The sequence below is a fragment of the Chiloscyllium plagiosum genome, unplaced genomic scaffold, assembly GCF_037043375.1.
Source record: "Chiloscyllium plagiosum isolate Xiang-an unplaced genomic scaffold, Cpla_swu_hap1 HiC_scaffold_6, whole genome shotgun sequence".
NCBI classification, from domain to species: Eukaryota; Metazoa; Chordata; class Chondrichthyes; order Orectolobiformes; family Hemiscylliidae; genus Chiloscyllium; species Chiloscyllium plagiosum.
In genome coordinates, this window is record NW_028270144.1 from 83931233 (window position 1) to 83943324 (window position 12092).

Below are 12092 nucleotides of genomic sequence, written 5' to 3' on the forward strand. Positions count from 1 at the left end.
CCACATATGGGTTCCCCATTATCTTTGAGGAGAAAGTGAGGTCTGCAGATGCTGGAGATCAGAGCTGAAAATGTGTTGCTGGAAAAGCGCAGCAGGTCAGGCAGCATCCAGGGAACAGGAGAATCGACGTTTCGGGCATAAGCCCTTCTTCAGGAATTCCTGAAGAAGGGCTTATGCCCGAAACGTCGATTCTCCTGTTCCCTGGATGCTGCCTGACCTGCTGCGCTTTTCCAGCAACACATTTTCAGCTTCCCCATTATCTACCCACCTAGCATGCACACAGCACAGGGGGAGACAGACAGTATTGGAATAGAGAATACAACTTAATAAGTGGAGTTACAGTAAGAAATGAATCAGAATTACTTTGCAATGATGTGATTTCACAGAATATGGTTGATTAAAATTGCTGAGTTACTGGTGTAGATTGTCCCATGAAATTATAATGTGGCTATAATGGAGATGTGGCTCAAAGAAGTACTGAACTGGACATAAAGTACTGCTGGTACCAGCTGTTCAAAAAGGGTACGGTAAAGAAATGGTTGTCAAAGTTGGTTGAGATCATTGTAGTGCTACAGAAAAAAACATACCTCAGATGGTTTAAGGATAGAACCACTTGGCTAGAACTAAGGAACAAAAAAAGGCTGTAACTACGTTGAGCCTCTACTGCGTGGAAGCACGCCATTTGATCCATCGAGTCCATACCAATCCTCTGAAGAGCATCCCACCCATATTCCTTTAACCCTGCATTTCCCTTGGCTAGTCCACCCAGCCTGCACATCCCTGGACACAATGGGCAATTTAGCATGGCCAATCCACTGTAACCTGCACATCTTTGGATTGTGGGAGGAAACCGGAGCACTCCAAAGAAACCCACACAGACTCAGGAAGAAGATGCACACTTCACACAAACAGTCACCCGAGGATGGAATCGAACCCGTGTTTCTGGCGCTGTGAGGCAGCAGTGCTAACCACTGAGCCAGTGGTGAATGCCAATCTCCATATTCATAACAAAGTTTGCATTGTTTCAATTTATGTTGTAATTATATACTCCTGCCAGTAGTGGTGCTCAGTTATAGAAACAGTAAAGAAGTGATATTTTATGAAGAGCATAAGTGAAATGTCTCAGGAAAGGCTCAATGAACAGTATTGTTAAAGTTTTGTTACATGACTTTAAACTTGGAATGTAGTTGGGTTATGAGGAAAAGCTGGAAAGTGGAGTTGAGTGTTGTCACATCAGCCATGATCTTATTGAATGGAGAAGTAGACTGGGTAGGTTGAGTGCTCGAGTTCTGCGTCTTATGGTCTTCTAGTTTTTAGTTCAAAATAGTGACACCTTTTTATTATTGGACACTTGTGTATTTGAAAAGCAAACAAAAGCTTATAGTGAATCATAAGATCATGAATCATCAGAGACATTGACTTTTGAAGTCCTATTTGGAGCCACGATTTAACTATAAAATGAAGCTGAAGACCTGTGCCTTGAACGATACCTTATCTGGTGTTGATATGTAGCAAAGCTTATGGTGAGGCGCCCAGGATAGTGAATACAACAACATCTTGTCTTAGTTGACTTACTATAAGTTATGCTTCCATACCATCATGCTTCCAAATTTGAATAAATTTCCTGGATAGCTTAAAACATATCAGGGATTAAATTGGAGTAAATGTTAAGAATGCAATAGAAAGTTGCATTTAAACTTTGTTCTATCTCCTGTGAACAAATTTTACCAAAAAGCTTATTTATGAAATAATTTGTGCAATATTACTACCTACTGTAATAATTGATAATTTTAGAATAATACTTTGTAGAGTTACAGTTTTTTTTAAAGATGTTAGTTACTGTTTGATATAAAATAATTCCAAAGAAATTGAATTGTTTGGGCAGGTATACCATGGCCATATTTACTGACTGTGTGGTGGTTCTGAATGTGAAGGAGTTGCCAGTAAAAGAGAGAAATAAGTTGAATACTGCTATCAAGAACAATGATGGAATAATAGCTTATGTGGTCAATCAACAGGTAAGACTTAAACACTGCCATATATGCTAATCTAGCATAGAGGCTGTTGCGGTGCAGTGGTAATGTCCCTTCCTCTGAGCCAGGAGGCCTGATTCAAGTCTCACCTGTTCCAGAGGTGTGTAGTAACATCTTTGAACAAATTGTTTAGAAATATCTTTAAAATGTGTTATGCACTTAATGTCAGATAATTCTTTCTTGTCTGTCCTTTTTGGAGTAATTGATGCAAAGTTACTATTTCATTCAATTGGTTAATTTAAACCCCAAAGCAAGATGTGTTCTGTTCATCAAGCATTATGGTAACCTATAATTTGTAATTGCAGCAGTGCTGAAATAGGACTTGTGGGTACATGATGTTTAGTCACAATACAGACAGTAGTTATAATTTAGGAACGGAATGTTCATTTCTGCAGCAACTAAATTGTGCCATGGTCAGTGTTATGAGCCATGACTAAGATCAGAACTAGTAACATTTTAGTGGCAGAAGAACTAGTACCTCAGAGGACATCAGCTGCATACAAGCAAAAAATTATTTAGTAAGACTACTTGTGTTTCCTTTAAGGAAGATGTAGTGATTGGAACCAGGTTGACCTCATTAGACTATGAGGTCATTAGCCCAGGTTAACAACTTCTTTCAATCAGGAAAGTCCTGGCTGATCTATATAACCAGGAGATTTATTTGTCTTTTCTCCCTTGTTTAGGGAAGATATTTGCATTTTTTAAATTTCTTTATTGGTTTTGTTTGTTTTTTCCTTAAAAACATATAACTGGGAGATTAGATCCCCCTCAGTTCAGGCAACTGACTCCAAGCTGACTGTATGGTGTACAAGTATATAAAGGGTGACTTGGTGACGGGATACCGGCCTTGGTGCAAGGCAACAGGAAACCTCCATGTATTCCCCCCTAGTATTGTGGCTCATTGTTCATTGACACTGAAAATGGAAGATTGTTATGTGTCACTGCCAGAAAAGGAACAGGATCAGGAAGAAAAGAATAGCACTGTGAACAACCTGCTGTTGGGCAAACCACCACTACAAATGTGTAACAAAGAGACAATAGCTTGAGGTTAATAATGAAAATGTGATATTAAGAAATTGCTGAAAAACAATTTTTTGCTGCAACACCTTTGTGAAAGCAATAAGGCAATTGTGAAAACAAAGAAGGATACAAAAATAAATGGCTGGTTGAATTAAGAAAAATCCAAATATCTTTTTTCAACACATTTAAAGAGCAAGAGAAAGGCCAACTCTTTTGACTCAAATGTGACAGCTATATTGTAATATGCGTGGGTGCAAAGATATGTGCAGATTCGAACTGAGTATTCTTTTTCCTCTGTCTTCACAAAACAGGTATGATGCAGACATTCTAGTCAAAGAGAAGGTGGTATGAATTATTAGATAAATTAGGGGTGGCATGGTGGCACAGTGGTTAGCACTGCTGCTTCACAATGCCTGAGACCCCGGTTCAATTCCCACCTCAGGCGACTGACTGTGTGGAGTTTGCACAATTTCCCCGTTTCTGCGTGGGTTTCCTCCCACAGTCCAAAGATGTGCAGGTCAGGTGAATTGGCTATGCTAAATTGCCCGTAGTGTTAGGTGAAGGGGTAAATGTAGGGGTATGGCGGGTCAGTGTCGAATTCCACACTGTAAGTAATCTAATCTAATCTAAATTATGTAGATTCAAAAGGGAAATACCTGGACGGACTGACCACCTTGTAGGTGGATAAATCATGAGTGATGGATTAATTATATCCTAGGCTGTTTTTAAAAAGAAGCTGGGAGGAAATAGCAGATTCAAGCAAGTTACCAAAAGTACAAGTCTGCAAATATACATTATTTGCAGACTATGTGAGGGACAAGTCAAATGTTATAGGCTGGTTATCTGGCCTTTGTAGTGGGCAAATGACTGGAATCAGTATTGAGAAATAGGATTAACTGTCACATGGAAAGGCCCAGATTAATCAGGGACACTCAGTAAGATTTTAAGGGAAGATCTTGTCTCACTAACTTAGTTTCCTTTTGTGGAAGTAAAAAGGCGGATTAATGAAGGTAGCACAGTAGATGTTGTCTGCAGGCCTTTTAGTCAGGCATTAGAAAGACAGTTTCCAGTGGTGTTAGTTCTCTTCCTATTTAAGATATATATTAATAATTTAGCCTTAAATGTGGGAGGCACGATTGGGAAATTTGCAGACTGCACAAAAATTGCAAGGTTGTTGATAGTAAAGAGATGACTGTCAAATGCTGGAAAATATGTGATTTCAGTTGAGTGGAAAAGTGGTAAATGGAATTCAGTTCAGAGAAGTGAGGCTATATGCCTGAAGGCAAAGAAAGGGAATAAACAATAAATAGGAGAGTATTGAGAGAGCTGGAAGAAGTGATAGACCTTGGAATGCATGTCCACAAGTCCCTGAAGGCCCATGTATACAAGGTGGAAAGAAGAAATATGGGATGTTTTCTTTCGTTGGGAGATATTGAATATAAGAGCAGGGATGTAATGTTGGAACTGTATAAAACATTGGTTAGACCATTGAGGTTTTGCATACAGTCCTGGTCACAACATCACAGGATTGCTCATGAGAGAGTACAGAGAAGATTTACAAGAAATAATCTGACACCAAGTAACCCACTTCATAACTTCCCAAAGCCTGTTCACCATTTACAGTGCTCAAATCAGGAGCATTATGGAACACTGCCCTCTTGCTTGGATGAATGCAGCTCCAAAAGCAAGAAGGTTAACACCATGATAAAGCAACCAATTTACTTGGTACCACATTCTCAAACATTCACTTCCTCCAGCACCAACACATAACAGTAGCAGTGTGTATCATCTACAGGATGCCTAGTAGAAATTCTCCCAAGACTCTTTTAATCCTATGAGCACTGCCCTCTAAGTGGCAAGGGGAGCAGTTAAATGGAAACTCCATTACCTGCAAGTTCCCCTCAAAACCACTTAACATCCTGACTTGGAAATATATCACCATTCTTTCTCTGTCACTGACTCAAAATTCTGGATGTCCTTCTTAAACAACACTGTCTATTTACACCAAATGGATTGCAGTGAATCAAGAAGATAACTCACCACCACTGACTCAGGATGGGCAATAAATGCAGACCCAATCAATAAGGCCAAATCCCTGAATGGATAAAAATATATCTTTGAGACTTTAGGGGTGAATGATTTGGCACACACTGTCCAGTTCAACACCATTCCACAAGAAAGCTGGACTGTGTACCCCTAGGATGGTGGAAGTATTAGGGGCAGCAACATACGTGGGCATGTTAGTCCTTGTACATGCAGAGGAGCCTGGTTTCCAATTATTTCAGCAATCCTTGCTATTGGATAAAGAATCTTTGCCAGGACTTTGAGGCAGTCAGTGGGCATTGGCCTACCCGTGTTTAAAAGAATTTGCGCCCAGTGAAGTTTGGGACCTAGAACATCAGGGCCCTCAATGGCGACCCCAATAAAAACAGTCTTGAATATCATAGCCCAGGAACTACAGCATGATAATATTGACATCACTACCCTAAATGACACATGGCCAAGACTGTCTTTTAGAAGGGTAGGTCTGAGGATTAATGTCGAGTCCAAGGGGTTGGTTTCGCAGATTAAAGAAAAAAACTAGTTGGCTGCCTCACTGAGTTCCTCATGTGGGAGAAGCATACGCCTTATGAGGCTGTTCTGAATGCAGAAACAATATACCATCTGTATGGCAACCTCCAACTCTAGATCAGAGGAAATTCTATTCTGGCCATGATCAATCATTGTTACATGTCCAAGAGGGAGACAAGCTGATTCTCATTTATTACTTCAATGCCAGAGTTTGGAGGGACACAAACCTTTAAAAAAGCATTATTGGTAAGGAAGATGTAGGGAAGAGTCCTTGTCCTGATGAAATGTCTCGTCGTAACAAACACAGTACTTCGTAAGAGAGAAAAATATAAGATCTCATGGCAACACTCTCATTCTGAATATTGACATGTACTTGATTTCGCTATTGTCTGAACAAGGGACTGGAAAGATGTTCACATCACCACATGACAGGAGCAAGCAACCGCTGGACCAGCCACTGCCTAATCCAGTCTTCATTCTTCACTAGTTTGGCCAGAAATGTCAGCAGCAGTAGAACCACTGTCTCTAGAAACAGAATGTTGACAAATTTTAAACATTCTGTAAAGAAAACCCGCAGTACCTAACAACAATAAATGAGGACTACAGAATGTGCAGATCACCTGGTCAGCCCTTCAATCTATCATGAAGAGTACCCGCAAAGAGAGTCTAGATCTCTCTACGAGGAAACTGGCTTGGAAAGCATGACCAGGATCTCCAAGATGTATCAACTTGTAAGTACAAGGCTGCCCTGGATACCAAAACCTGACCGAATGAAAACAGGTCCACAAAAAAAAGTCGAGATCCAACAGAAAATGTTAAACAACAGATGATTGTGAAAAGAATTTTGGAAATTGAGCAAGTCACTGACAGCCAAGTAGATTCTTTCGCATAGTCAAGTCTGTCCATAGCCCAAACTTCCAAACGACTACTTCACTGAGAGCTAAGAATAGTGTAGTGGTGCTCATCTAGCATAACTGCAGCTGACATGAGCCCATCTGACAGCTGAGAATCAATACGTCTGCCATTGTAGATGAAGTCCTCACCAAAAACTAAAATACGACAGAGAAGTGCTCTTGGCATGAATCTCCCTCATCTGGAAGGAGGAGAGCTCACCAATGAATCTCTAAGATGCTGCAATTGTGATTACCTTTTAAGAAAGGAAATAAAACCAATTGCAGTAATTACAGAGGGGCTATCATGCTGACTACTAGTCAACAATCACGGTAATCCTCAATCATATGAGATTTAAATCAATCATTTTTTTACTTTGAGCCTGCCCATGTCTTGACCTGAGAATCCTTGAGATAGCAGAAGATTTTCAACCATTTCCAAGTGATCAGGTCAAAACTAACAAAGTCTATTCAAAGAGAAGCTAGTCAGAGAACCCATGCCCCAGCTTATACCCTCCCTGCAGGTTCTCCAGTGAATGGACACGATTCCTATTAGCGCAACAGAATTCCAACTGCCATTTTAGATTGCTGACCATTCATCAGAACTAGATATAATTTTACTCCTGCATATGTATACATAAAAATATGTTCCAATTTCCATCATATGCGCAATGCATTTTAACTGTGCCAGTATTCTCTCATTTCCCCAATTACAACCCTCCACAATCCTTGGTGAAAATGTATAATCGAATATTTAATAGATAGCAACTTACCTTGTTACTGAAATATTCTTGAAACCTTTGATAGTTTAATATACTGGTCATGATCATTTTCAAGTGAAATTGCTTCTGAAAACAGTCTTTTTCTTTAAATTTACAGTGTACTCACGTTATCACTTCAGACCTCAATTCCTTGAGTTCTTGCAGGCTGAAAGCCATTCAGAAACATAATATTCCTGTTGTAAATCTGGATTATGTGCCTAGCTGCATTAAAGAAGGTAAACTTTTGGATGTCAGCTGCTACAAACCAAGTGAACCAACATCTCGTACAATTGATAGTGATGGTAAGTACACTGTGAAAACTGGGCTACAAGTATGACTGTCCATATTGGCATTAAACTGGTAAAATTAATAATAAATTGTGGGGCACAGTTGCAACCTGATTCAAATATAAGTTCTTTCTTTATGAATATAAAAGTACATGAACAAATACAGACATTTTTATCCTGAAAATTTACATCAACAGCAACAGAGGTGCAACTGAACTTGGAAATTCCACATGACAAGATGCAAGATGATGCAGAAAGCTTTCGGTATGTTAGTTTTGTAAAAATTATTTTATAAAATGTGGACACTGTTTAATGGACCAGCATTTATTGCCTTTTTTGCCTAATGTCCCTAATTAACATTGGGATGGTGGTGGCGAGCTGCCTTCTTGAAACACTGCAGTCCATGAGCTGCAGGTGTACCTGCAATGCTATCAGGGAGGTCAAAGATTTTGACCCATTGACTGTGAATTTAATATTGATACAGTTTTCACATTCGGATCGTGTGGTTTGAATGGGTACTTAAAGTTGTGGTTTTCTCATATCTGCTGCCTTCTCAATGGTAGAAGTAGCAGGTTGGAAGATGCTGTCAAAGGAGTCTTGGTGAGTTGTTGCAGTGCATCTTGCGTATAGCAAAGAAAGATGCCACTGGACATTGGTGTTGAAGGAATGACTACTTCAGCTAGTGGATGGGGTATCAAATCAAGCAAACTGTCTTGTCCTAGATGTTGGGGTCAAGATTAGAGTGGTGCTGGAAAAGCACAGCAGGTCAGGCAGCATCCGAGGAGCAGGAAAATCGACATTTCGGGCAGGAGCCCTTCATCAGGATCCATGATGAAGGGCTCCTGCCCGAAATGTCAATTTTCCTGCTCCTCGGATGCTGCCTGACCTGCTGTGCTTTTCCAGCACCACTCTAATCTTGACTCTGATCTCCAGCAACTGCAGTCGTCACTTTTGTCTTGTCCTAGATGTTGTTGAGTTCACTTATCAAGGTGGGTGGAACACATTCCATCACATTCCTGACTTGTGTTTTATAAATGAGAGCTAGGGAGACAGCAGTTGAATTATTTGCCATAAAATTCATACTCTCAAATCTCCTCTAAACATTTTGATAACCGAATTCTTCTTTGAAACCCTGCACCACAAGTCTGGTTGTGCCCCCATCAGGGGGCACTTTTCTCTGCATGTTCGTATGTCTGGATAAGCTGTCCTCTATCTGGTACCTCAGTGTATTCTCCAAATTCTTACCAGCTCTCCAACTCTTTTTGTTTGGCAGCCTTTATCTACTTGTAATTTGTTTGTAGGTCCTTAAACTTCTTCATCATAAGGGTTTTTATTTCTCATGGTATTCCCAACCTGTTCCATTGCCATCAATTTTGTACAAAGAATGATCTTTACTCGCTCTTTTAACTTGTTTGGGACTACAAGATCTCACCCCCCCTCCTATGATCAGAACTATTTTCATAGTACTAGGAAAAGATCATAAAATTATGTTCACTTCAAAGTCCGCTTTCATAATTGATGCTGCTTTTTTTTGTCCTTCTACATCTTTTCTCTCATTTTGCTAATCCCTGCCTGTTCAATTTCACCATCTTCTCTTTCCAAACATACACCTCTTCCCACCCTACATCCTCCAAAAATGCCATCCCGTATTCCCAATTCCTCCACCGTATCTGCTCCCAGGAAGACCACAGAACACATCAGATGGCCTCCTTCTTTAGAGATCGCAATTTCCCTTCCCACGTGGTTAAAGATGCCCTCCAACGCATCTCATCCACATCCCGCACCCCCGCCCTGAAACCCCACCCCTCCAACCGTAACAAGGACAGAACCCCTCTGGTCCTCACTTACCACCCTACCAACCTTCGCATTAACTGCAACATCTGCTGACATTTCCGCCACCTCCAAACGGACCCCACCACCAGGGATATATTTCCCTCCCCACCCCTTTCCACCTTCCGCAAAGACCGTTCCCTCCATGACTACCTGGTCAGGTCCATGCCCCCCAACATGCCTCCCATTCTGGCACCCTCCCCTGCCACCGCAGGAATTGCAAAACCTGTGCCCACACTTCCTCCCTCACCTCCATGCAAGGCCCCAAAGGAGCCTTCCACATCCACCAATGTCATTTATTGTATCCGTCGCTCCCAATACGGTATCCTCTACATTGGGGAGACTGGATGCCTCCTCGCAGAGCGCTTCAGGGAACATCTCCGGGACACCCACACCAATCAACCCCTCTGCCTCGTGGCTCAACATTTCAATTCCCCCTCCCATTCTGCCGAAGACATGCAGGTCCTGGGCCTCCTCCACTGTCGTTCCCTCACCACTCGACGCCTGGAGGAAGAACGCCTCATCTTCCGCCTCGGAACACTTCAACCCCAGGGTATCAATGTAGACTTCACCAGTTTCCTCATTTCCCCTCCCCCCACCTTACCCCAGTTCCATCCTTCTAGCTCAGTACTGTCCTCCTGACCTGTCGTACCTGCCAATCTCCCTTCCCATCTATCCGTTCCATCCTCCTGTCTGACCTATCACCTCCACCCCCACCCCTTTCACCTATTGTACTCTTTGCTACCTTCTCCCCCCCCCCCCCCCCACTTATCTCTCCACCCTGGAAGCTCTCTGCCTGTATTCCTGATGAAGGGCTTTTGCCTGAAACGTCGATTTTCCTGCTTCTCGGATGCTGCCTGACCTGTGCATTTTAGCACCACTCTAAAATGGTTTCCAGCATCTGCAGTCCACAATTTTGCATAGTTTAAAAAAACCTTGTTTTTCCATTTAAAGCCATTTATTGCATAATGTTATTACAAGTCATTCCTAACCCACATGTTTGGCATATCTGGACATTCTAGAGTTCACTCTTCTTTTACAGTTCCCAAGTTTCAATCATCTGTTGCAATTGCCAAAGGTATCTTGTTCCTCATTTGTCCTGATTATGATTCTCCTTTACATATCAATGTTTTTGCTCTGTTGCTGGGTGATCTCACATTGCGGCTCCATTCTTAATGTTATTGCTGAATGTCCCATTTGAGCCTGAAGTCCAAAGAAAATGAATATTTTCCAGGATTTGTTTTTAATGGCCTCTGATATTTTGTTTCAAAAGTGTGTTTCATTCCGAAAATCTAATTCCAGTTAATTCTACGATCCAATCCATTTTTGACATCTTAAAATAGTCAAATAATGTAAAGGCAAGCACTGAATTAGGAATGAGTTGAAAAGTATGGTGCTGGAACAGCACAGTCAGTCAGCCAGCTTCCAAAGTGGAGGACATTTCAGACATAAGCCCTTCATCAGGAATTGAGGGTGTTCTCTCCACCTCCACCTCCAAATCCAAGCCACCTGACCTGGGGGGAGAACACCTTACCTTCCACCTTTTTGGACCCTCCAATCACATGGCATCAATGTCGACTTCACAGGTTTCCTCATCTTCCTTCTTTCTCTGCCCCCCACCCCATCCCAGATCCAACCCTCCAACTTGGCACTTCCCTCTGGAACTGTGCTCCTGGCCAACTTCCTTCCTACCTATCTGTTGCACCCTTCCCTCTAACCTATCATCATTAACCCCAACCTGCATCTACCTATTGCTTTTCCAGCTACCTCATCCCTACCTGCACCCCCCCCCATTCTTGATGAAGGGCTTATACTAGAAGCATTAATTCTCCTGTTCCTCAGATGCTGCCTGACCTGCTGTGCTTTTCCAGTGCTCTCATCATCAACATCTGCAGTCCTCGCTTTCTCCTAGTCACTGAATTAGGAATGCCCAAATACACCAATGCAAGATTTTAAAAATTCTTCCAGAGAATTTCTATCTTGTGGGCGGCACGGTGGCACAGTGGTTAGCACTGCTGCCTCACAGCGCCAGAGACCCGGGTTCAATACCCGCCTCTGGCGACTGACTGTGTGGAGTTTGCACGTTCTCCCCGTGTCTGCGTGGGTTTCCTCCAGGTGCTCCGGTTTCCTCCCACAGTCCAAAGATGTGCAGGTCAGGTGAATTGGCCATGCTAAATTGCCCGTAGTGTTAGGTAAGGGGTAAATGTAGGGGTATGGCTGGGTTGCGCTTCGGCGGGGCGGTGTGGACTTGTTGGGCCGAAGGGCCTGTTTCCACATTGTAAGTAATCTAAAATCTAATCTAATCTAATCTTGCTTTCTAGATTTAACAATGTCTGACCATGCCTAATATACATTTTAATAGGTTATTTTCTTATAAACTTTATGCATAAATTTTATTAAAATTTCCAAACTTTCCTCCATATACAGTTGTTAAACCTCCGGCTCTCTGATACTTTATTCCTGATCTTGCTTTTTGTAAAAAGCAACAGTGCCATGTCTTGCTTCTTTCTTAAGAGTCATACAATCATACACCTAGAAACAGACCCTTCGGTCCAACTCGTCCATGCTGTCCAGGTCATGTCTCATGTCCAGACATCCACTTGATTTTTCCATTGAACATAAAGTTCAGCTTCACAGACATCAGTAGGAAGTCATATCCTGATACTTTACACTTGCTTTCATTCATTCTTCTTCTTCAAC

The 12092-nt window shown here is 41.8% G+C and overlaps 1 protein-coding gene across 4 annotated transcripts in view; it reads left to right on the plus strand.

Moving 5' to 3' along the window:
* The window catches only part of LOC122550726 (protein mono-ADP-ribosyltransferase PARP4), a 143726-nt gene that overhangs the window by 1219 nt on the left and 130415 nt on the right, over positions 1-12092 (plus strand). For all 4 annotated transcript variants that reach the window (XM_043691882.2, XM_087988155.1, XM_043691878.2 and 1 more), the window contains exons 2-4: positions 1886-2018; positions 7394-7577; positions 7760-7826. In XM_043691882.2, the coding sequence (XP_043547817.2) occupies positions 1893-2018; positions 7394-7577; positions 7760-7826 (377 nt within the window). In that variant the 5' untranslated portion in view covers positions 1886-1892. The remainder of the gene's footprint in view (positions 1-1885; positions 2019-7393; positions 7578-7759; positions 7827-12092) is intronic.